Below are 27,518 nucleotides of genomic sequence, written 5' to 3' on the forward strand. Positions count from 1 at the left end.
AAAGAGGGTTATCTACTACTGCATCTCTGAGATATTCTGCCTCTGTGGAAGTTGGGACTAAAACTAGTCATTTTATGAGGGTTGCTGACATTCAAAAGAAGATCTGTGCAGCCAATTAAAAATCCAAAGTGATTCATGTAAACTGTGTCATTTATAATCAAGCACGCTTAAAAATATTCAAACTGCCCACAAGCCCTGACCAGCTCTCCCAGGCAAGTGTGCTCATTTCTTGTCACAGAGGAGCAGAAAAAAAAGCTGAAAACCATTACTCTCGTGCTCTCTGTCACCCGCTGTAGTCTTTAAATCACTCACTCGGCTCAAATTTGCTGTTGTCAACATTTCCACATTATCTGCTTGGCCAAGGAATTTACTGGATCCCCCTGCCGCTTTAGTGGGGTTGGCGAGAAATGGCAAGGCATGTAACCCAGAGCCAACAATGTCATTCTCATATTTGATGTTTCTTTTTTATTCACAACTTCAATGGTAAGTAGTTTAAAAAAAGCTTTAAAGATAGGTAAAAGACAAGAAAAAAAGAAAAGAAAGACATAGAGGAAGAGGTTCTTGATTGGTATTCTTACTTCATGCTGCAGGCTCTCTTCTCTATGCTCTGTATTGATCTCTAAGGTTGCCCTGTTTCCATTTAGCCTCTTCTCATAATAAATAACACATCTCTGATTCATTCTCCTCCTCTCTCTGCCTCTCTTCTCAATGACACTGGGAGGGGGCCATATAAGCAGCAGCAGGCCCCAAATGTGGCTATTGGTTTCATGTTATTGAAACCTGACCAAATAAAGAGGACACACCATCTGCAAATGACACGGACCGAAAAAAAAAGAAGAAAATATGGGAAATGTGGGAGCGAATTACACAAAACAATGAAACAAATTTACAGAATTTCCATGACTCACTGCTCATCCAGTCTGTGAATGACTACACTATCTTGGATAAAACAAAATGTGCTGGAACATTTCACTAATTACAACCTAGTGAGTGCAGTAAACAAAATCGCATTAATCACGGTGAGGGTGCAGCATCAATAAATCACCACAGTGGAATAAAACAAGGGAAAGTGATCACACACACTCTGTTTATTCCATTCAAAGGGTGTAAAAATGGAATGATATTTCAAATTTGTTTAATGGATCTGCATAGAAAAACATACTGTGATTGCAAGTGACTAAGAGGCAGTCCGTCATCAACATCACATCAGTCACACACTGACTCGCCTCACCCTGCTCATTATATCAGCGACAAGCTGTGCTCTCACACACAAACATACATAATGTACACTACATAGACTGCCATTCACAAACCAACTAAGAAGACATCGCTATCAAAAATAAATCCATATTAGAACATATTTTTTAGCGTATTTTAAAGAATATGTGCAAATCACCTCTGAAATGTCTAGAAAGATGTTAAAAATACCCAATTCTTTTGTATTAAAGCGTCAGCAATCAATATTTTACATGATATGTAAAAATACAAGATATAACATGTCAAATGTCAAAGAGATCAAACCTGCAGTGAATCTTTGTAAGACTTTAGTCATATCATGACAAGCTTCTTTTAGATCATAGTGTTGTTTTTAAGAAAGTTCCAATTCATCAGCTAATTATCAGAATCTGCTATGTGTCAGAAATATGATTCTTATGTCCATCAGCAAATACACTACTCATGCAGTGACTGCCCCAGACACAATTTTGACATAGCTTGTTTAATTTCTCTGTATTTATCGTCTGTTATAATGACAAATACGGCATTTTAATTAAATTTTTTCATAAAATAATGATTAAAGAAAACAAGGTGATGGACCAATAATATAGTGAGTAAAGAAAATAAGAGCACTTTGAGAAGCACTCATGTTAGAAAAAGCCCTGTAGCCTACGTTATGTACTGTATGATCATTTTTTTTTTACAGTTGAAGGCTAAATTAAAACCAAAAATGACATAAACAGTATTGTGAACATAGTTGACGATAGAAAGAAAATCTGAATCGGTCTTTTAGACCTTTACATAAAATCAAATCGAACTGGATCTCTCTCCATTTTCCTACTGGAAATGTCCATCACAGGTTTTTTTTTTTCCTGATACTTCGTATATTGAATTAGCGCCGCATAACTTGTACCATCACCCTCAGGTGACACAACACAGCCTAAATTCTTTGGAAACCGGTCAATGGAAACATGCCTGATTCACATTTCCTTCTTGTGGCTTTTTAAATCATTGCTTTAGATTTGCTTTGCTAAATAAAAACCCAGCTATTGATTCCAAATGTAACTTCAAAAGTCTGGTTGCAAACAACAAGCAGCAAAAAGAAAAATACTGCTGATACTTTAAATGCTCAAATTCAGCTTATTTTGTTGGCGCATCATGTTTCAAACGTCCATAACATAAGCAGCATTTAAATTTTAAACAACCATGTTGGCTGGAATATCTGTCCAACAAAGAGCCTGATATTTTGTTTATGAAGAAACAGTTGGTTGGATCTGTTGTAAAAGCTGTTTCGTTTTAAATATGTCTACTCAAATCTTACAGGTGGGCAGCTGCAAACTGTTTACAGATACAGGTCATATTTGAGAAGATGAATCAACTGCAGTCATCAGGAATTCAAGCTGCTCTCATCTAAGACTCATCATGGAGGTGGTGATTTTAAAAATACAAGATTGGTGGAGTCAATGTCACTGAGAGCTATCTGCCTTTTATATTTCCATGTTAGATCTTCCAAGAGAGTCACATTCCCACAAAAGGGCACTAACAGCCAGAGGAAATGTTGTGTTGAAACTGTACAGAAAACAAAGACAGGGAACATGATAAGGAGAAACTGCATGCTGGCTCCTGTTCCTAATTATAGTAAAGCACTAAAGTGCCTCAATCATTTAAGTCAGACGGGGCAAAGAAAAAATGAAAGAACGTTTATTCAATTTTTACCAAATTATTCAAATATGAGGCACAAGGATTGAGGACACAGTTATGCAAGCGAAAACAAGTACAAACACTTGTGGTCACTCTCATGTGAACAGTACACACTCTCCTAAATGGAGAAAATTCAACTTCCCTCATTTCAGTTCCAGCCCAGATGTTCTTGTGGTTTACAGGGTTGGGGGAGTAGGGGTGCACCACATTTTCAAAAACACACACCCATGTTGTCAGATAAACACAGAAGAGAATGGAAGTGAAAAGAAGAGGAGAAAAGAGAAGAGAAGAGAAAAAACAACACAAGCACTTTCCCATAGTTGATTTATGTGATTCTATTACATTAAACATTCTTTCCCCTGAGCGAGCTCAGCTCCCTAGCAACCATTGCTTGCAGTCCTAATATCTCTGGCATGGGGCCAGGAAAAGCTGCCTGCCTTATTGATTGCCAGATTGAAAAGTTTGCATTTAATATGTCCTGTAATACATGAAGGAATTATTCAGAGAGGCTCCCTGTCAAATGCCTAAAATGGTTCTTTTGACTATCAAAAAACAAAGGTTTGCTACATGAAAAATTTGCTTTCAGCAAACTCCAAAGAGCTTCTTTTGTGCTTGAGATAAAATTATTTGTCGCTTTGGCTGCTCAGAACTATTACAAGGAAGTTAACTTGAAGCTGTGTTTACTACAGTGTTCAAAGGCACATTGTCACTTAACGTGAGGACAAGTTTGTGCCATGTTGAGCCCCTTTTGTGCGTTGACGGATTGGCCCTAAACACAGCTCGGTGTCTGTTCCCTAGCTGCATCCTGACTAATGAAAGACTGCTGCTGGGTTTTGGGGGTCAATCCACTTATAGCGCAGTCAATTCTGAGCGTAAAAGAAAAAAAAGCTGCTCTGCAAGAACCCAAAATGTGCAAATACCACAGGGAGCAAATTTAATCATCTATCTTTGGTTGCAGAAATACAGCTCCCTTTAGATTACACAAACAAGTGAAAAACCTCTCCGTGTCTCTTTCCTTCTCTTAAAACGAGCTTAAAAGCTGTTGCACCCAGGTGATGATACTCTATCTGCTATGACGGCCACTCTCATTTGTCACGCAGCTCTGTCCAACACAAACTCGATTGAGCAGCTGTGATCGGGGATCTCAGATGTTGTCAGTGACAGAGAGAAAGATGAATATATAGAGTTTCTTTGGCTCAGCCTGTAATAGACAGCATTTTCAACCTCACATATCCTTCTGCTGCAGAGTGAAATGGATGACATGTTTGACTTTAAATGCATCTTTTATAGGACAAGTACCCATTTGAGTGAGTTCTGCTAGAAGGTTAGAGCACAAGAGGGAGAGGGAAAAAAAAAACATCTTATCTGGAGATTGGGAATTGGGTCAGGCAAGGAATTACATGCCATTCTAGATCAAAGTTGCCGTGTGTATTTCCTCAAAGAAGGGTCCCTCATTATCAACTCAGACTTATTTCTCAAGGCTAATACTGTGTAATAAGAAACATGATTTAATATGTTTTCAGTATAAGAATGAAGGAAAAAGAAAAAGAGCAGGAGAGGGACAAAGGCATATTTCTGGAGGCTATTTAGAACAGGCATGTATCCCAATGGTAAATCTGTAATGAGAAAGAAAAAAAAGAGGAGGGTGTATTTTTTTTTTTTAGATCTAGGGGGTGGAGGGGGTGTTGTTGTCATTTGGCATGGCTCCATTGTGAATTCCTGTCATTATATAAAAACTTCTCTTTCTCTCTCTCTATCTCTCCATCTCTCCATTATCAGATCTGTATGGAGGAGGAAGGCTTTAAATAAACAGGCTATACAGTTAAGCCAACTGCAAGCCTTTTGAATAACTACATGCAGCACAATACTCAATTTACTTTGCATCTATTTAGCTAGAGGATTTTTGACAATGTAGCAAAGAAAGGGGTGACATTAGCAGCAGATGATAACAACTAGAGTAGAGCGCTTCCAAAAGGGAGACATTATAGTCTGTGGCTTAGAGGGAGACTTTACAGATAGCAATATGTCATTAAAACCAGTGCCATCTGTTCAGACTCCTTGTTTGTGTGTTGAAGACACAAAAAGCAAACCTCAGAAATGCAATCTGTAGGATTTTTCTCTTGCACACTTTCAATGCAATTAGTTGTGATTACACATTCTAACAGCACTGCAAAAAAAAAAAGAAAACAAGCACTAACAATTGTTTTCCCTCCACATGCAGTAATGATCTCTGTTTGAAGTCGCCAAGCTTGGTATAGCACAAACAGTTTCCACAAGACTGCTGCCTTTTTCAAGCATCATACTAAACAAGCAGGTAATTTCTGATAAACTGCCGCCAGCTTGGCTTTAAACTCATTCATTTCAGATTACAGAACATGACCTCTGATGTGGCAAACCTCCATCCACCGCTTTGCTAACAGAGCTGTAATCACTGTAATGCAGCACATACAGTGTTTGTAACTGCTTGTGTCACATTGCATGGGAAAGATAAGAACTTCAGTGGAAAATATCTACTAGCTGCGATAACAAGTTCATGTGCACGGGCCATTCATGCCACAATACTTCTTATTTCTGTCTGTGACAGTGCTTTTTGAGTAACAGGGTAAAATGAAACATCCAATGAGTCAAAGGTGACAGATACTTTTTTGTTTTTTTATTTTAAATTTGTTCTCTCTCCTTTTTCTTTATCTATGTTGTAAAATTGTAGTACATTGAGTTCAATAACAGGATGGCATTGACATGAAATGAAAACATGAATCAAGGGAACAGTTTGGTAAATATTTCAGAAATTGTCAGACTTTGCAATAACTTGCAACGTGGGTGTGTCATAAGTCACAATTTGCTCCACATATAATCAAACACAGCTGTTCTTTCACAATGAACAATTAAATTTAGCAAGATGAATTAAAATAGTATCTACACTGGAACATGCTGTAGTGATTCTATGTCTAGGCCATTGTTAACTTTAAATATTACACTCTGACATACTGAATGAAACAACAGCTTATCCTGAGTTATGGTTGACAGGAAAATCAGGGGAAAAACAAGACTGGCTGAATGCCTCTCATTTTGCCAAGTGCTCTTCGGGCCACCACATAACAAGGAAACAGAGTGACAGGTTGAGGGAGAGTACAGAGGAGCATCAATGATCTATTGTTTGCAGCGAGGGCCCTCCGTCCAACTCGTCTGGCAGTCAATAGATCAAAGAAACCAAAATATATTACACCATCTGCACCAGGATACTTTATAAATACAAATTACGTCATTTCTAGGTCTTTAGTTTAATAAAAGCATTAGGAGCAGTTATGTTCATAAGAAGGTATGTGTGACCAGGCACACACGTCCAGCTCCCACCAAAGGTCTGGAATCTATCAAAGCCTTCATTGTAATTACCTTTCAATGTGGGAAAAATGCATTACCTCTAGGCTGCGAAATGAGCTCTGTTATTCCTACGAGGCTAAAAGTGCACTGTTTATTACTACTGTATATATTCTGCTGCCTGGCTCTGTGTCTGTGCTCTGTTCTGTCTTGCAAATTATGAAAGATATTACGTGTATGTGGAGAAGCTGATCTGCAATCAGCGTCAAAAGCTTTTTTTTTATCTTGGCACAGATCTGACTGAAGGTGTTTTATAAACACTGAATACAATTTTTTATATGTTCACACACGCAAATATAAGAGATTGTTGTGAACACGTACAGTTCAGTGTTGATCTACAGCCAAGTTTCAAATCTGTGGATGTTTCAAAAGATCTAACTAAATAATTTATGTTCACATAAAACTGGAAACTCGCTAAATTGATAAAATGTGTGTTTAGGTTTGAACATCAGCATAAACTGCACTGGCAGCAACAACAACAGGGCAGCAGTCATGAAGGACATGTTTTTACTGCTGACATCAGTATCAAATCAAATTCAAGTCCACTTACTTGTCCAAGATATAATGCAATAATCTGAATCATGTCCATGTGCCTTTATCAGAAACAGCAGAACCTGTACTGATAATATCAAGTGGTGGAAGAATTCATTCAAGTACAAATCATGTTAAAGTACCAGTGAGGCAATGTAAAAACACTCAATTTGAGCTGAAAGTCGTGGGCTGAAAATGTCAGTTGAATAATAGTTAAATAATAAACATACTTAGCCCACGTGTGACAATATTTTAGTATCATTTTACTGTTGAGGCTGGTAATAATTTACAAATTGAACATCTTTTGTCTAAGCTGAACTGGAGCAGATGTATTAAGTCACATTTGTTGGGGTTTAAATACCTTAACTGCTTCTTTTAATCTGTGCTTTGTCCCCTTGTTGTTGATTTGACTTTCGAGTTGGCACACAGTTGTGAAATACAACATCTGGTTAAACTTGTCTAGCAGTACCTATTCTTGACTAAATATACACAAACCCTCCACTTTTCCCAACACTTCATACTCTAAACTCAATCATTGGGACATATTTGCTGAGAAAATATAAATACTGTAACAACAACCTCCCACCTCTCTTTTTTGGACCAATTTCAACAATCTTCCAAGCAAGTAGTAGACTTTCAGTATTTTTTTCTTTTCTGTACAAACATTAAGAGACAGAAAACTTTATTGAAAGATAATGCAAATGATTAAATATAGTTTGTTTTATATCATTCTGCATTCCTCCTCATGCATGGTAATAGGGTAGAAAGCTATGAGGAACACTTAAATGTAACACTGTCCAGTACACCACCACCCACTATGACCTCAATAATAAACATAAAGTAGAATTTATAACCTGTTTGACTACATCAGCAAAAACAGAGCATGTGGCAGCTTTGTGAAAGAACTCTTGGCTAAGATGTTGGATTGCATTAGATTTCACAAGTGTTCCTAATAAAGTGGAAAGTATAAACAAACTGAAAGCAAAAAAGTGCTGGTTTCAGTTTCAGACTCGAAGATAAGGATAGCATAGACCAAAGTACAGACTGCTCAGCCATCAGAAATTATTATGATGTTCAAGCAAAGTTCAATAATTAAATATGGAGGAGTTGTAGAGGAATGATGTAATACATTTCCAGTTTTAAAAAGATCAAAAAAGTTCGAACATCTCCCCATTTTATTGTTCAGAAATGAATTAGAGCACAGATTACATTTGCAGCAAAATGTTGACGTTACAGATGCCAGTAGTGTATTTTAACAGTATATTGCTGTACTTTGGTTTATATAACACATTTTTACCGTACCTACACTTTATTTAGAAAGGCACACAAAGATATGCTTCTTTTACATGTAGTCTTTTCATAAACCCACACAAATGAAAAAAAATAAGAGAAAAATGTGTGAAGTAACACATTTAAAACGGATTAATCACTATACTCCACTATGTAGCGTAGCATTGAGCAAACTAATGCATTTCCAATTCACTGTCATCATTAAAATTGCTTAACTTTATGCACTAATAAAAAGCTTTTTATTACCCTGTGGAATGAGGCCAGTGTTGTGGTAAATGATTTCCAGAAAACAAGTTTGCTCAGCAGATTATTTCTGCTTTTGAGTCCAAAGCTTCCCTCAGAACAAACATCCAATTTACCAGTGTGAATATAATTTTAGTGGCAGTTTCACATAATACGAAATATAATAAATTTTTCAGGATAAACTTAGTAATGGTATCAATTTGGAACCTTGAATTGTCATCATCCTACATTTTATAAATCCTAATTATGAAGCAGCTAAGTGTTCTGGGTAATACTGTAATAAATAAAGTAAGACTGAGAATCGACTGCAAATTTAAATACATTTTACAGTGTGCTGTATCAATAAGGTCTTCATCAATAGTTATTTTTCTATTTACTTATTCCAACAAAATTAATCCATAACTACGTTGTCAACCTTGTTAATGAAAATGGTGATATTTGCAAGTGCCAAGTCCTGCTTTTATAATTTCACAATGTTTTCCCAAAAGCAACAATTGAAAAATTACAATAAAATGTAATTTACTCGATCGGAGGCTGTTTAAAAAGGAAAGAAAATCACTGCTTGGGTTTCACGGTGTTAATAGGCACAACAGGGTGTCCAGAGAGGGACAGTTTTAAATGCATTCATAAAGCAGATGGACTGGCATGCTAATAAAATATGCAGAGCTATTAACTGTACAATCTGTGATGTCTTGAGTGCTTACTGAGCAGCGCAGAATTATCCATGTCTATCTATGTGAAAGCCAAGTGCAGAGCTGCCATGCAAAAAGAATCATATCGGGGAAGTGTACAAAAACTCTGCACAGTTGCTGCCGTAATACTTTAGATGAGCCAAATTTTCTAACATGGAAATCTCAAAAAAATGCCTTGTGGTTGGGTAACACTTAAGTATGAGTCAGAGTAACAGGAACAGACAAGCAGTTTGTTAACGAAAAGAAAGCAAATGTCTCTCAGTCAAAACACACTTTCAAATAAAACCTCATGATCCATGTGATTCTGCTGCTTTTAATAACTAGAGGATCATTAAAAAAATACAATATAAATCTATCAGAGAATTTGTCTCAAACGCTGACGAGCAAGGGTATTATGAAAGCACCTCACTCCCTGTCTGCCTATTTAAGATGCCTGGCAGAGGTCACATCAATAGCATCTCTGTTGCTTCAGACCTGACTAATGGAGAGAAGAGTGACACAACTGTTGTTTCAGACCTCCCTAATGGAGAGACGGAGCTCTTCATTTCCTCTGAGGCCATACTCATTGTTTAACCATCCACCAGCCTTCTGCCTCTCCCGTCGCGCAGCCCAAAAAACACATTATGTGACATTCCAGAAATAAAACACAAATTATTGATGAGTACAGTTATCCAAAAAGCCAAATTTGATTACAATGTCCAACATAACAAGATATGGGTGGTCTCTCTTTCAGTGTGCCCTTCTCTCTCTGTCTCCCATTCAAATGCGAGGCATGCTCAAACATCTAATAGATTTTTCCTCCGCAGCACACAATTTACTGCTTACAGATTTAGAATTCTCTGGCTTCCGGCCAGGCCACAGTCAGAAGGGAATTAATGATATGAGCGCATCAGTGAGGAAAAACAGCTTGTGATTCTTTCTCCTACAGGTCTGAGCATAATGAAGAAGATACTGCCATAAACCCCCCAAAAAACAGGGGGGAAAATACCAGAGAAGAGGGGAGGGGTGAGAGAGGCACATAATCAATACAAACACTCCATTAAATGACTTCAAAGGGGATTTTGGACAGTTTTTAGATTTAGTTCTGCAGAGAAAGCAGAAGGGGAAACAAATATGTTTGAGGGGTGGAAAGCAAACACAATCTGCCACATACTCTGCATGGAGGAGTACAGTGGCAGTGTGTCTCACGAAAGCAAAGCATTGCTCCTCTAACAGAGTCACAACATACAACACCATTACTCTTATAACTGCAATGTCTGTTGTCTTTATCTTTTCCGGGAAACTGCTTACTTACTACTCACATTCCAATCTAAACATACAACATCTTCATGAGTGATAGTGACTCAAAGTGCCAAATATTGTTCTGTATTGTCACCAGGACAAATCAGCCATGAGAAGACAGCATCAGTCTGTCTTCTTATCACAGCGTCCTACCCACATAAACATTCTGTGATGCTCCGAACAGTCTCTGAGAAAGGACAGAATCTCCCCTCCACATCAAATTGAAATGTTCCGACTGAAATATTGTCAGGATATCAGCGCTAGTTTATGTGCCAAGCCTGGCATACAGATCAGATGCTGCATCAGTGGGAAATACAGTGTATTTATCCCTGACCGAGCAAAGGCTGCAAAGAATCTTGAGATGCAGCTACTAGGCTTCACTGCTCTTTTGTGCCTTCAAGCTCAATCAATATCATTGGCAAAATTAACTAAGTTAAACAATGTGTATGTTCAGTGTTTGGGCTTAGAATCCTGGTAATGTAAACTACTGCCCCATGATGCAATGAAGATGAGATGTTGCATTGCGTTATGCCACCGTACTGTTACAGTCATGTGAAAAAAGAAAGTACACACTCTTTTAACTCTAAGGTTTTACGTATCAAGACATAATAAAACAATAATGTGTTTCTTGCTAGGCCTTAAAATTAGGTAAACACAACCTTAGATGAAAAGCAACATGTGACATATGACCTTTAGCACCAATAGCTTATATCATTTTCAGTATATTATTATCAGTCTATCACATTGCAGAGACATTTTGGTCCAATTTTCTTTGCATTGTTGTTTCAATTCATTGGGGATTACAGGCATTCATTTCTGCACACTTTCTTAATGTCCCACCACAACATTTTAACCAGGCTGGGGTCAGGACTTTGACTGGACCATTGCAGAACCTTGATCCTTTTCTTTTTCAGACATTCTGTAGTAGATCTGAGTCGCCTTTTCACGCGCAGAACTTTGGTAAACAGACAGTTGTTTTTCAAATGTGCTTCATAAATAAATTTGACTGACTTCGACTTGAGATTTGCGTTTGAGATCATTGTCCTGTTTCACGACCCACTTTCAGCCAAACTTTAGCTGTCGGACAAATGGCCTCACATCTGACTCTAGAAAATTTTGGTATACAGAAGAGTTCACAGTCAGCTCAATGACTGCAAGCTGCCCAGGTCCTGTGGCTGGCAAACAAACCCAAATAATATCCCTTCCACCACCATGGTTGAAACTTAAAGGTGTTCGTGCTGATAAGCTGTGTTTGTCATTGTTGTTTTTTGTGGTGCTGTGCATTATAACCAGCTATCTCCACTTTGGTCTTGTCTGTCCAATGTAGATTGTTGTGTTAACACATTGTGTGACTAGCAAACTGTAAAAATCTTGCTTTTATAGAGGTGCTCACATTGACTGATGATCAGTTAATCAAGTGCATTTGATTAGCAGCACCTGGCTCCTACTTACCCACTTCATTTCTATGGAAGCTGTAGGCGTGAACTTAGATTGTCACACACCACTTGTCACGCAATTTGGTTTCATTTTTGTTAAACAAATAAAGACACTGTGTATTATGTCATGTACTGTTCAGCTGTTGTATCTATCTAATTTTAAAACCTGGTAACGACCAGTTGAATATTTGAAAATGTCATGATACATAAAACTATAGAATTGAAAGAGGGTGTACTTTCTTTTTTAAGTGAATGTAAATTCGCCAAAACAAAAAACGTTTTAGTATGCCCAGTTACTAGGATGTCTAACTGCATCTGACTGAATTTTGCAGTGTAACAGCGAGCATTCATTTCTATCCATTCTGACTCAAAATGTTCAGCATACATCTTGCGCTTTAAACAAGTTTGAGTTGCCAAATTGCATGTCTTTTCCTTTTCCTTTCTAAGATTTCACACAACACATGTATTCATTTCAGTTTAAAATTATTGTTATTTATTCAACATGCAGGGACAAGTACAAATTAGAGGCGCGAGAGGGTTTATGTTATGATAAAGGACTATGCCATTGTGTGTCCTTTGTAATGACAGCTGCAGAACGTTCTGAGAGGAAAAAAAGTATGGGCTGTGGAACACAGGAAAGACTTTTTAACAATAAATGTAATCCTTGTGTTCCTGTCCATCCAGAGCAGCAACACAACAGAGAAGGGAATGCAAATACTTGTCTACTAAAAGATGAAAAAGACTGGAGGATAACCACTGAATCAAATTAAATCCCGCTGTGGAATGCTCATATTAGCTTCAAGTAAACTTTTAAAGAAAAAAACTGGATCTTTTGTCTAACTGGGAGAGCCTGAGTCATACATCCTGTACATAATTAGTTAGAGATTTGGAACCGCGACATGGATTTTAAACTGCTACTAACAGAGAAGTTGATCGTGAAAGTTAACAATTTGTCATAGAGTTGATTTCTGGTTTCTCTAAATCAAATAATCAACTGCACTTGAGCAAGACAATGTACACTAAATTGCTCCCAATATAATGATGAGAAAAAGCATTTGACCTGAAAAAAATAACATGAGTTCAAATGAAAGTCAGTTTTTATCAGGATTAATGGGGAAAGCATTATGAAGTAATTCATTATAAATATATAAATTAAAACAAGGTACACTTTGATTTAATTCTAATAAGCAGAATTTGAATTAGAACATTTGAATTAGAGACGCCAGATGGGAAATGTAGGACGTAGCACACTAAAGCTTTTCATACAGAAAGAACTTGCATTTCCTTGAATAATAACTCACTCTCGTTTCCATTATGTGTCATAAAAATGTAGATGTTCTCTGAAAATGAAAAAAAATATCTTTCATACGCCCTAAACCTTTGTATGACGCACAGTATAAATTCAGTGTGTCAGATTCAAGAATTACAGCAGATAAACCATATTTACTTTTTCTTCTAGCTTGAATTACTTTACAAAGACAAGGATAGGGTGAATACTTCCTGCTTGGATACTACATGGTCTCCCTGTTTTTTCATAGAGCCCTGATTCTCACAGCGTTGAGGGATGAACGAGCTACAAAAGATACCAAAGGTGAGGGCAGGAGTCATGAACACCATCTAGAGTCTTTGAACACAGGAGTCAATAGATGTGACCTTGTTTAATCCGTCCACATCATCTCAACTTACAATCGGCTCACTGGACTCCACACTGAAGGCTTGAATATAAGAAAGGTAGGACCAAAAAAAAAACTCTTCATTTTTTTTTCTTTTTTTTTTTTACATTTTCCTTCTATAGCTCTCTGTTTCTCCGGGCACAAGCCAACAAACTGTATTAGCAGATACAGCTCTCAAACGCTCAGCCTCGAAGTATATGACCAGAAACCAATTTCAGCAGGCAGCAATGAAAAAAAAGAATCAGGCCAGTCCTCTGGGGAGAGATAGAGGAGGGGGGGCAGAATGTAAACTTCACTGGCAAGCTATCCCTGGTGGATTGAACTGTAAAAAGAAGCTCTAAAGCTCACTACAGTACAAGATAAACTGAGTGGACAGTTTGCATTACCTGATTAAGTGAATTACATTACAGATTACGTAAGGAGTGCAAAATACAATACATCATCCTTAATGCACTCATAGGAGTGAATTATCTTTGAATTCTTGCCTAGGAATTTATCAAACACTTATGCAATGTATTCAATTAAATTGTGTTATAATATAATTAAATGTCATTTGTGATATTTGTGCATCATAGTGTCTATCATAGAGAGTCTAGTACTTGAATATTTGCTAGAAAATATGCAAGACTATTGACAATAGTATTGCATTGTAAAACATGGCAATACCAGTTTGGGAAGGTTGTTTATTTGAAGATTTCTTACTTTGGGCAAAGCAAACAAGCAGCAGTAGCATCACATTTAGTATTTAGCATGAGGTAGTGCATTTTCCAAGGTCAGAAAAGCCATTTATTTATTTATTTATAAGAAAATACATTAAATGTGTCAAAAAGGTGTTTCACTTAAACAAATACACGACTCAAAAGAGCTCAAAGAAAAAACCCTGTTGTCCCAGGTAGGCCACTAAAACACCACCACACAGCCTGGCTAGGCTGCAATTTGAATTATGGCACCAATCATCTCTCTGCCTCAAAGGTTTTAGAGAGCTGCAAATGGTGCAGCACTGCAGCGAAGGTCACTTGTTTCTAATTAATCACTTTATGCGGACATGCATTTCTGAGGTCAGAATACAGTAGAGCTTTGTTCACTTACCAAATCATTATGCCCCATGTACTACAGATCAATAAAAAAAGTAACTGTCATCCTGCTGTTTGAGACACATTTGGCTTGCATTTTTAACACGTTGCCTGTGAGACACAAATACATAAGAGGGCACTTCATTCACATTGGCAGCATGCCAGGAAAAGTTAGAACACAGACTTGGAAAAGACACAGACACTGTTTCCCTCAATAACAATGGCACACTTTATTGCTCTTTAGCTCACAATGGTTTTCTGTGCGGCTTGTGGTACTGCTGCAGTATCCTGTTATGGGGAACAATCCAATTCTTCTGACATAGCTACACATCAGCCCGAGAATAACAATCAGCAAATACATCATTCAAGTAATACACCAGGCAGCCGCTTCAGGCTAAAACAATTCAGAAAGAGAAAAGACAGAGGGAGTATAGCTGTATCATAAAAATCAGTTTAGTGAATGAGCCAACATATTACAGAGAATTACAGACATTCAGCTACAAGATGCTTTAAGGCTACTTTTCTATCTGATCTGCTGCTGCTGCAGTATGAATATTTCATTTCAGTAGTCAGCAGCATTGCAGTGGCATATTTCATATTTCTATGCAAAACCTTGCACACAGTAACATTTATTTGCCTTGATGAATAAGTGATCTCTCTCTCCCAAACTCTCTGCCCCTCTCATATTGTTACTGTCAACAACTGGCACACGCCAAAGATGTAGTGAACAAACAAACAAATGGATAAGTGAGTGCACACCACTGATTGTCTGTGTGTCGCATGTGTGTGAGTCAAAGTGTGTGTGCATGCCTCTGGTGCCCTGCCAGAGTCTAAGCCCGTTCTGCTGAGTGGGCAGATTCTCTGGCGGAGTGTCCCATCGGAGTGACAAGTGCATTTAGAAACAGCCTGATGGAGTCATTAGCGGCAGCGCTGCTCATTAGCAACATACGCACACACACACCAACTGCATTCACACACACAATCTCTCAGCAACAATAGCGTTATTATCAGGTTATTGCACTGACAACAGTTAAATCTATAAAATCTGGACGATACTGCACATTTATAGAAAGCCAAGATATGGAACATAACACCACTCAAGAAGCAAGCTGACATATCTATTTATGCAACCAAGCAATCATACAAACACACACACACCCGCAGGCACATTCACGCTATATTGATTACTGGAATAACAACAAAGCATTCATTATTGATCTTCTTGTCCTTTTTGCGTATGAGATTCATGCAGTGTCGAGTAATCAAGGGCATTACGACACACAGAAACACACAAGAGCTTCTCTTGGCAAAGGATGTAGAGCACAAACCACAACAAGAGTCATCAATAAATCAACATTTTCTACAGAACAAGTTGAGTATTTTTAAGCATGTAGCAGTTTCACTTCCTTGTAGGCTTCAGAAACAAGTTGGTTTTTAAAAATAAATTAATAGGAGATCACAAAGCTAAAATTCTGCATTAATTATCCAGGGTACAAACTTGTGACCTGACAGGAGGTAGTGTAATTATGATGGTATTTTTAGCTTGTTTGATATGCTATATTACACCACTTTAACCAGCATAAGGCATTACAACACAGCCATGTGAGAAAGAGGCAAATATGTGTGAAACAGCTTCAAAGAGAACATAATGTTCTTTCTGATTATTAGGCTCAAATGCCAGAGTTTCATATTTGCATTGGATGAGTCATTCGCAGAGACATCCTGCTTTATGTTGGGCCTGATTCATGAGTAAAGCTGTGTTGAGAACCCGAGAGCCCTTCAAGAATCAAGCATTCACTGACACTTAATGGCACAGCGTACATGATGAATACACTAGACAACCATTCAGACGCATACAGCAATGATCCACAAAGCTGCTGAGCTACACAGCCAATTATGACTTGAACTGATTAATGTCCACACTGAAACAAGAGCAACAGTATGTGCTGTTGTGAGCAACATGATGTGCTGTTGTGAACAACAGTTTTTTTTTGCTTTATTTCATCTCCTTGCAGAAATAATAAAAGGAATAGGCTTTTTTAACAAATGCTAATGCTTTTTTAACAAATGCTTGAGAAGTATCAAAATTTGAAAATGTAAGGGCACAAAATAAAACCAAGTGGTAGAGATGGCTAATCTGGGTTTACTTCTCCAAGTGTCTAAAAAGATACAGTTAAGTCACTAAAAACTGATCCTTGCCAAATGGTAGAGCAGGGCATTAAATGGTTAAAGACACTGCAAGTTGAATTATGTCATTTTTTAGAGTTGTCTTTTTTTGTCACAGTCAAAAAGCAGAGCTGTTACACTGTAAGATAATAAAATGGTGGAAAATAGGTTGCCATTACCGCTAGCCTGCCTCTATTAGCTTGTTCCTGAGCTTATTATATCAGGAGTAATTCCAGTTTCAAACTGATGAATTATTCCAGTCAAGACAACACTTGTTAAACTAACCAAAGTACTATAAACATAAGGTGATTTATGGTGAGAACATGACACAAATAGATAAACATTCACCACAGCAGCCAAGGGATAATGGAAACACTGCAGTGAAGAAAAATTTAAGTTGCTCGTGCTCACCTAGCTGAGTCCTCTCCCTCTGGACATCCTTGAAGTTGAGTCCGCTGGTCAGAGTGCTCTCCCTGTAGCGGTGGAGAGCCTCGCGCCTCCCATTGGTCCCCAGCTCCCGGAGTACGGAGGGTTTGAGAGGCTCTGCCTTCAGACCGTTGGCCCATCCTGAGAAGTCCGGTACCGTCCACTTCACCAGGTCCTCAAGTCGCACGATCACCTTCTCGGACACCGCAATAACCTCGTGCTGAAAAGAAGCAGGGAAGAGTCTGAAGATGTGTACAGAGTAATGGGTCAGGTACTCCTACCACAGTTTGATGACTCTTGAGATTATCTCATCCATCAATAATATTGCTAACAACACATCATAAATTACGCTGATGCACTATCTTTAAAAGTTTGTTAGGTTGACTGTAAACAAGTGCCGTCTGGAGATAATTACACAACCAAGGTAGTTGAAAAAGATTATAAAAAAAACGAAACAAGGAACTCCTTCTACTACCAGTGCAGCAGTCCATTTGAAAATAATGCTGCTTATGACAACATATTTTTTTAAGTAAGAGTTAAAAGGTGTAGACCGTAGCTGATTGCACTTTAATTATCTTTTTTTATTTTTTGCACATAACACTTTTGTCAATAAAAGTAACATTAGGCTATTATACCATGAATAACATGTTGGTACACTGATGCTTAATGAGGTATAAATATGACAGTCTGAACAATGTCCACAAGCAGAAGTATCTAAAGTAATCATTATGCTAAATGCCCATATCATTTTAATGGTAGTATATGCTTCTAACTGTGTATTACAGTATACAATAATATGTAAAAGACTGTACATTTTAACATGAAACTCACAAGGGTCAAAGGGTAATAAAAAAAAGAAAAATCAGGACATCATCAGAAAAAGGACAAAGAACAGATCATCCGCATTTATCAAGTAAATCTGTATGTGCGTCCAGTACCATCACGGCTGTGGATACACATTAATGTAAGTAAATTACAGCACCATGAATATGGATGATGTGGATGATTGCCGAACTGAATTCATGCCAGGAGTTAAATCAATGTCAATGAGGACGTAGGTGTTTTAGACTTTTTGATTAGCGTTTAGGAAGTCAGGCTCCCGATATTCACCATGAATGCTGAGATTTTATGCTTTTCAAGCCACTCTCAGAAGCTTTGATTACATCTTCAAAGAGTAGAGGAGTAGATGAAATAATTTTTTACACTAAGAGTCTAATGAATAAACAGCAAAAAAAAAAAAAAGCTGTGATCCACATTAAACTGAAAGTGTAAATGTAAAACTGAAGTAGTGATGTGCATGGATGACACTGAGGTATGACTTTGTGTACTGTGCTTCAGTTTGTTCTGCTGGCTTACTAAATAAGATTTGCTCTCATTTCACTGCATGGTTTAACCTTTTTCTTTTCCTGGATTGATTCAGCTCCTTTTTATAACTCTCATACTCGAAGAACTCTAAGTCCTGCTGAGTGGGAAGGAAGAAGAGACGGTTAAATGTGTTTCCATTTGAAGGGCTAATGGCTGAAATGCTTGTTACCAACAGAATGGAGTGCTGTGCTGTAAGATGGCTATTACTGAAACAGAGAAATCTGGAGGACAGATGTGTACAAGCAGAACCCCTCAGAGTAGGTCTCTGATGTTTACCTTGGTTATCTCCAATTTACCAGACATCTGTTGAGCTGTATGCATTTACCCTTAAAGAGCTTGTGTATGACTGGCATTAAAATAACACTCATTATGTTATATATATATGTGTGTGTAAGTAGAGGGTGTGGACACAATAAAGCTACATTCAAACAATCTTATAAAATTAAAAAGCACAACTGTGCAGCTAATCCTTTTCTATGAAGATTAAGATGTTAGGATTAGCCATTACTTTTTGCAGTTCCCTTGTTTTGATTATTTCAATGTGTTTCGGTATTTTGCCACCAAATTTCAAAAACACACACATGTTTTGCAGTATTTAACATTCCCACTCAGTGCTTTGTCTATACAATTACTCATATTCGGTTCTCACATCATCTCAAAACTAAAGGCATATCAAATCCCAGCCAGTTGGAGACAGTACTTCCTTATAAAGGAAAAGCCTGTGAGGGATAGCTTTATATAGCTGTGCCTCCCTCACTAAGTAAAAACATCAAACATGGGTTTTTGGTCTTCTTATAATGAGCTGTCTTCAGCTGTCAAGTGGTGGCGGGTGGTTGCTTTCCATGCAATGAAAAACTGACTGCTGTTTCTGCCTTCTCAAAAGCAGGCCATTTGAATAATGCAGAGAAATAGTAAATACCATTCTGCCTGCAGCTAAAAAACACATAGCACTGTATCTCTGCAAAATTATCCACTGTACTTTGATGTGATCTGTTGACAGCACATAGAAAGACAAAATACTTCAGCTGAGTCCATTCAAAACTAAAATAATGCTCTGAATGTTTTGCTGCTGATGTACACAGAGAGTCAAACGATGATCCATCAAGGATTTCAATAGCACAGCAGAGCGTACACGCACCAACATCAAACCTTAAAAACAGCCATTCCCTTTAAATTAATCAGCTGAATGATGTGTTGCCTTGTGAGAGTGTCAAAAGATCCCGTTTGGGGACTTGTTTGGCTCCAGAGCAAAACACAACAGGTGAGCACAATTCAGCAGCTGTCAACACAGTCCAAAATATAATCAGTCTATGAAGTGAGCTGCAGCTCAGAAAAAAAGGCTACATCTATTAACTTGGCCTCACAACAATTCATTACTTCTGTTTCTTAACCAGCCAATTTCACAGAAGAAGTCTGTGAGCCAGAGCAGGAAGCTGAATAATGGTTTGTGGTTTGCAAAAGTCATGATATTTGGTTAAGAAATATGCAAATACTGGAAAATTAAGAAGTTTCTGAGAAGAGACGAGCGTAGTCAGTTATTGAGAAACTATCACAATAACATCATTGCAGCAACCTGGTTTGCCACTACTGTAAGAAAAACATGAAACAGCCCTCCAGCCAATGATTATTGCTTGTAAAATGACTCAGTTTTTAAAGTCTAGACTCCAAATGGACAAACAGCTTATCAAAACTCAAAAATATATCAAGTCCAAGCAGTCCAAAGCCAAACACTGAGAACATCAAATGATCAACTTTGATAAACAGGAACTGTAGAGAAGTGTCCTCTGAATCATCATTTCTTTGAATTAAAAGTGACAGTTTTGGCTGGTTGGTCAACACGAGATATTTAAACACATCAACTTGGAAAATGTGTTGACTGAATTTCTGACTAGATAACAATGCAGAATAAAAAAACATTAACAATTTCAATGAACTTCTGCTGAATTATCTGATGGATTTGGAAATTAACTAATTATGTCTGCTTTAAACATACTGTAAAATAATCATTTCAGCAGTATTCAGCAGCACTGCAGGGGTCTATGACTCACTCTTTGAATTTTGGGCTTCAAAGATGCACTTACGAAACTCAGAGCCTTGATTCTCTGTAAATGCCGCCCATCCACACTGTGCTGTCATTCTGAGTTAGGCAGTTGATAGTTCAGCAAAGCGGCACACACAGCCAGCGGGCCACTTGATAATATAGGTCAGAGGACTGTAAGCCCACAGCCAAGAGGTGACACTCCACATCAGCCACATACCAAGCAGTAGGGTGTCATTTCAGTGACTCTTTTTACACTCCAGATTGTACACTAAATATCTTAATGTGTTGGGATAATTTTACCTCGGGTACATCAATAAGCACATACACACATTAACTGCTGCCTTTATGGTTGAGTTCAAATGCAAGGTAACACATTAACAGCTAAATGTTACATCCTGTCTCCATTCTACTATCAATAATTCATGTTATTACTGCAGCAGCATGATATCTCCATAAACATTAGAGTGAATTCAATGCTATGACTGCACATAATAGACTCAAAGTGGGAAAAAAACAGACTTCTGCTCTGAAACTGTAGATAACTCTGTCCCAGCGATGCCTGACTCCAGCAATCTCTTTTAAATTAAACTCACTAAAATCCATATCATTCAATTTATATGGATGTAGTGAACGGGTGGCAAAGCAGCACAAAAGGGACGCTTCCAATTTCTATATGTGGTGATCCAATTAGAAACAATGCACCCTGAAATATTCCATATCACAACAAACAATTCCCTACGAGACAAATCCCCGCCACTGTGTGCAACATTCCTGGTTGTCAGTGTTCTGCGGCGGAGCGTCTCATCGCTCAGACAGGACTTTCAGCTTGGGAGTCAAGGGGTGCTCGCTCCCAGTGGGTGGGTGTCTTTCTATACTGTGGGCACATACACACAGGACTCCTGTCATGCTGGGAAGGTTTCAGCCTGCTGCCTCAGAGAGGTCAGCGCAGGAATTCCTGAGGCCAAAGGAGATTAGTAATTGAGTAATGGACATGGTGACATGGACAATGAGGAGACAGAGGAGAAGAAGTAGAAGGAGGGAAGGAGGTAGAGAGAACCAGGGTATGAAACACAATATGAGTTCATTATCTTTCTCCCCTCCTCATGACTGACCTTGGCTGCAGTGTCCCAAAACAAACTTATCTGGGAATTAAGAGGGAGGTCTGGAGAGTATGCCAGGGACAATTGAATTAGAATATGTTCTGTTGAGACTGTCTTAAGACTACAAAGAGTTCAAAGTGCAGCATTTAAAAGGTGCAAATTATTGTACATAATGGTCTGCCACTTAATTCAAGCAGTTTATTCATATATGCATAAAAGTTGGTGTCATAGCGGCGGGGTGCTGAGCTCATCTTTTATTCACTGATTCCATTAAGAGATTGCTGTTACACAAGCTGGGGTGATGTATGAACTTAGCATTCTTTTGGAGTTATAATGACAGAGAGGAATAGTGAGATAAGAAGAGTTTTCAAAGCTTTTCTGGAAGTGGGTGAGGCATCCATCATGTAAGGTGACACCGCAGAAAAAGCTGTGTCAGCCCCCTTGAATCACTGCAGCTTTGTATCCTTGTGTTTTAGCAGATGCAAACAAAAAAAAAGCAAAAGACTAAATGCACGATGCTCCATCCAAGACTCCGCAGTTAGAAATTAAAATGTTGGCTGGAGTATTAAGCAAGAGCTTTCCATCTGTAGCTGTGTTCTCCTCAAAGGTTATAATAATGATCCGCAGTAGCTGGAGGCAATGGAGTCATGCATCAAGGCAAATGTTTGCCTGTTCAAGTGGTTAGTCAATGACAAAGTGGAAGAAACCAAGCTAAAGAGCACCAAAAGTCTCCAGCGTGTTGACAAACAGGCACTGCTGTAACATATCATTACATAGGCAGTGAAGACACAAAACAGTTCAGTGAAAAGGAATCAGAATGTTAGTACATTTTTTTATTGCCTTTGAAGTCCTGGGTATTACATTTTAAAGGTTTTAAATTACACTATCCTAAAGAGCTGGTAATAATTTACATGCTATTTCAGCAATGGTGAGGAATTCACTGGAGGGCAGTGTTCGGAGTTAATGACTTGTTCTGCGGCAGGAGGAGGTGTACATGCGTGCACGCCAGACATGCACACTAACCCCCCCCAATAGCCCTCCACCCCCTCCGCGCCACCTCCAAATTCCTGCCATTGTTGTGTGAATGAAGAGATTTGGTATAATTCACAGTCTGGCCAAAACAAGAAAATAGTATGGATGTAGTAACAAGATCACTGTAAAAATCTGCCATATCACATTTACTCTTGAGTAATTCAGCAAGAACAACCTTATCCATCAAAACGCTGGTCGCACACTCTATCTAAGCCACTTACACTTAACTCAACCAGCATCCCAGATGCCTGAATTACCCATTCAGGGTTTTTCCCTTAGGAAAAATCAAAGAAGCAGCAAATGAATACAATCTAATTTCCCTACAAGCTGGCTTTCCAAGCACTGAAACACATGCATGGACTACTGCCATGTACTGAAGAAATGGCTCTGGATGTATGCCAAAGTGTTTTCCACAGCAATCAATACTGGCCTACTGCTGCAGTCCCCTGCCTGTCAGTGTGTCTGTGTGTATGTGCCAAAGCCTTGTCAGCTAGAGGGACAGAATAGAGGAGAGGAGAGGTCAGATGAAATCAGAGGTGATGATAATAGCACATTAATATAACATGATCCAGGAATATTCTCAGCACTTGTGAATTCCCATTAAGAGTGCTTTGCTGTAGTTGCAGTAAAGTGGGATGTATAGTATAAGATAAGAATAAGCAATTAAGCGCCTGCAGCAGAGTATACAGTAAGTTGGTGTTGTGTGTGGTGAACTGTTATCTACAACCACTCCGCTGAAATGGCGAGTCCAAAACCAGACAGCATTACAGCCGGTGGGCAGTACCAGCAGGACAGGCAGGCCATTTGGAGTGAGAAGAAATAATGTGTCACTCAATGAGGTTTAAAACACATGTGACTGTTTAGTCAGTGGCAGTTTGCAGGCAGACAAATAGAGCAGAGGCCCCAATAGAGGGTTTGTCATAATGGGTGAGCAACCCGACACAAAGCCTGTTTAAAGAGCAAGCTGAGCTCAACTGGTGGTGGTAAACACTACTTGTCGGACTGAGATACAATGAAAAATAAAGCCTCTTCCACATATGGACTTAATAATTAACTCAGTATAAATAGATTCATAAATTTACTCTGGATCTGTTTATCATCTAATCAGCAAACACAAGCGCCCAGAGTTGCATTTATTCAACGGATCATTATTTTTTATTTCCAGCCAAAACTGACTGGCTCGAAAGCTGGCTGCATTTAAAAGGAATTGACTTCCAACCCTGCGACAGAAGAAAAACAAGCACAGTAGGTCACGGGTTGGTTCCTCTTGTCACTGCACAGCACAGCAAAACACAGCAAACACACTGCAGGAGACGCTAAGAGCAAACAAATACCTGAGAAATAACCAGGAAATTACATCATACCTCAGCACTGAGAACACAAGTGAATCAGTAATCCATTTCTAGCACACTAGTTCAATAGCAGGCTGTTCTGGTGTCTTGAAAAAAAGTCATGCCTTTTGGTATTTGGAGGATATTGGCTTCAGGCTTAAGTTAATAGTCATCTACCAGATAGAAGGCAGAGAGAGAGGGAGAGCAACCCAGCACCAGCTGTTTAGAAATCACAAATCAGACACTGCTTCTGTTTTATGTTGTGTAAAACTATTCAAGAGTAAATCTAACATGATCTGTGAATAAACATTATAAGCTACAATCATACCAAGTGGTGGCTATACCTCAAGATGCTGCATGTTCTCATTTAACACTAAACCCATATGAAATATCACACTTCCTGAGAGCTGTAAGTTATCAAGTTCATATCTGTATGAGTCACAAGGCCAATTTAAACTCCTGATTTCCAGCCAGTCAATTACAGATTTACAGTTCAGTGTTGCTCCACGGCCATTAGTCTGTCTTCACACACTAACAGCGCTGAAGAAAAGTGGTTTATAAATTCCACTTCTCAGCGTAGCGAAAAATGAATTCTTCTTGAATGTTTACTTTTGAACACATACGTCACTCAAGCGTAGAATTTAACAGCCAATGAGTAGTGATGATGTAGCTTTTTTTCTTTATCTTTTTTTTTTTTTTACAGGTTTGCCCTTCCTGTTTGTTTTTTAGATTATGGGTTGCATCTGTGAGCGCTCCTCGCTGACTCATGCAGTGCAGATTAGTGTTATGGGGCAAAGTCAGCGAGAAACTGAATGGGCTCACTGAAGGTCATAAACTGGCTTGAAGTTGTTGGGGCAATTTCAACTGTGTAATATACAGAAAGTAGTCCGATTTGCTTAGAGTAAAGCATTTGACAAGCCCTTTAATTGAGGTCAGCCTACAGGCACCTACACAACACTTAAACTTACCATCCCCAAATTATACAATTTAAGTGTCTGGCCCCTCCTATGATCTTTGTAACTTCTAAGAAAGGGTGTTTTGCGGAATTGTGTGCTAAAATGCTTCCTATATGTAGGGAAACTGCTTTAAGATTTTACCCTGTGGACAAATGCATCAGACAATCCTTGCGCTTTCTTTCATTCTGAGCTTCACAACATGACACAAATATGTGTGATTTCATTTGCACTGGCAGCTCAGACCTTCTGGTAGTTGAATATAATATTTTCCAGATATACTCAATGGACTGGAATGTAAGCACTTTGCAATTCAAATAAGTCTTTCGGAAAGGGGCGGAGCTGACATGTCGTTGTGCAAGTGTGGTGTGGTCTTGGAATCGGTAATGCATGCACTCAGAGTAATTACTAAATAATCGCAGCGTGTTAAATACTAAAACCAGAGGACTTCAGGGCATGATACCCGTTCATAGAAGAATTCACAAGGATGATAGCTAGTCTAAGCGGCCAGCCATAAATAGCCACCTTTCTCATGAAAGGGAAATGTGATAGCCACTCTATTACTCAAGAGGAAAGAATGTAAGTAAACCATCAGCGGAAGAGTCAAGTACAAACAAGGCTTTGTCCTTCCCTATAAACAATATAACAGCAACAGAATAATCTCCACACAACCGCAAGTGATCAAAAGCAAAGAGAAGTAGTAATTAAAGTGCTGTTGTCATATCAGAGAGAAAACAACACACCGTTTGTTTTATATCCAGTGAGAAAAAAACTCAGAGTAATGCCGTTCAGTGCTACGATGTAACCGGATCACAAGCGCCACATATGGCCACAGTCAATCATAACTATTGCTTTTCTGTGCCAACAAGAGTAATGCAACACAGGGACGTTTTAAGTGCCGCCTCAAATGTGAGCTGACAATATCGCATTGTTGAGGATGGAAATGTTCACAGGGAAAATTATGCAAAGCATGGAGAGTAGTTGAGACGTGTCAGCGCTGGCTTTGCTCCGCCACGCTTTATGACTCGCTTTGCCTCTTTCAACATCAGACTGCATTACAAAATATCTAATAACTATCGCAGCGACCGATCTGAGCCAGTTTGATCCAATGCATTCATTACAGTTTCGCAATTTCCGCCCATATGTCAGTATTTGACACGCTTTACCAAGAAATGAAATGACAGAGCCCAGGCGCAGGATTTCTTGCGGATTTTCCCCTTTATAACACAATTAACCCCATAGAGCGCAGCGGCAGTCTTATTGAGCGCAGCTGGGCAAGTGCACATTCAGCATTTGACACCACAATAGACAAACAGGCTAAAGTAAAACTAGAGAACAAATTCCGCTGTAGGTCAATTCTTGCTCTACTCGATACATCAATGTCAGTATAAATGTATGCGCTCATGAATGCCTCTGTCAACGGAGACATCCACTGCCAACTCTTAATGCAGTAAAGATGCCGTTGAATAAAATCCTCGCGAGAAAAACAGAAGAAACACAGAGAAAAGACGAATTATTTATCAGGCTGTTAATATTCCTACCTCTCCATGAGCGACTGTCCGTCCCTGGGGAGTATCCTCGGGTAGAAAATAAAGTTTGGAGCTTGATAAAAGTTGCTTGCTTGTTCTTTCTTCCCAGAGAAGCTGAAGCTCCGCTATGCAAATAGGATCCTCGGGTTTACATCTAACGAAGAAAAAGTCTCCGAGAGCAAGAATTCTCGGTTTACCGTCCCGGTGAAATTTAAAGGCTTTATAGAATATATATGGTCCATGTAAACCGCAAGACGAGCCCACCCACTGTAGAGGAGAAAAGACAAATAAAGACATTAATAAATGGCAAATCAAGTCATTTGGTAAACAAATGCAGAGACAAACATTTCAGACGTCCCTTCTCCATTACGCACGGCTGGCAAAAATCACACATACGGATATCTCACATTTTCTGCGCATAATTTGTATCATCTTACTATTTTTAGATGTTCAGCCTATGAAAGATGTATTCATAGTAAAGGCAGAGAGTCAAAGTTTTGTGGATTAGGTGCCTGTTTACGGAAGGAGGCGATTAGCGCAAAAATAAAATAAATCGACGGATGATAACAAACGTTACCTTCAGTGAGTTCGGCTCCATCTCGACGTTATGAATTGATTAAACTCAACACGCTCTCCAAACTTGCTGGCTTGAATGGATTGCCGAAGGTCCTGCAAGGGACATATCTCTGTATAGTTTCAAACATGGTGTGTTAGTCGTTAAAGACACGCAGAAAAAATATTTTATATTGGATTCCCCGAAAGAAGCAGAGTTTATTAGTTTCTGTAAAAAATACACAAAAAATACATGTAATAATGACGTTCTGGCTCATTTTTAAAAAGTGGAATAATGTTACGCAAAACATTTAGACATAACTATAAGCACATACAGATTTTTCAATCGTTAGTAACACGTGATTGTATATAGCAGCAAAAAACGGGTTTTGGCTCATTAATCTGCTTCCAGAAGACCAATTCGTGATATTATCCCACATTCAGGGGCTTTATAACAGTATGTATCTTCCAGGACTTCTGTAAAAGACGTTCAGTATGAAAGCACATTTC

At 38.6% G+C, this 27,518-nt stretch overlaps 1 protein-coding gene across 1 annotated transcript in view; it reads right to left on the reverse strand.

Moving 5' to 3' along the window:
* The window catches only part of arid5b (AT-rich interaction domain 5B), a 75,515-nt gene extending 48,375 nt beyond the window's left edge, over positions 1-27,140 (reverse strand). The window contains exons 1-3 of the mRNA XM_072390726.1: positions 27,034-27,140; positions 26,469-26,723; positions 17,091-17,325 (exon numbers count right to left, since the gene is read on the reverse strand). Coding sequence (XP_072246827.1) covers positions 17,091-17,325; positions 26,469-26,723; positions 27,034-27,054 — 511 coding nt within the window. The 5' untranslated portion in view covers positions 27,055-27,140. The remainder of the gene's footprint in view (positions 1-17,090; positions 17,326-26,468; positions 26,724-27,033) is intronic.
* Between the last annotated feature and the right edge of the window lie 378 nt (positions 27,141-27,518).

The sequence above is a fragment of the Leuresthes tenuis genome, unplaced genomic scaffold (genome assembly GCF_036924035.1).
Source record: "Leuresthes tenuis unplaced genomic scaffold, fLeuTen1.0.hap1 SCAF_8, whole genome shotgun sequence".
In the NCBI taxonomy this organism is placed as follows: Eukaryota; Metazoa; Chordata; class Actinopteri; order Atheriniformes; family Atherinopsidae; genus Leuresthes; species Leuresthes tenuis.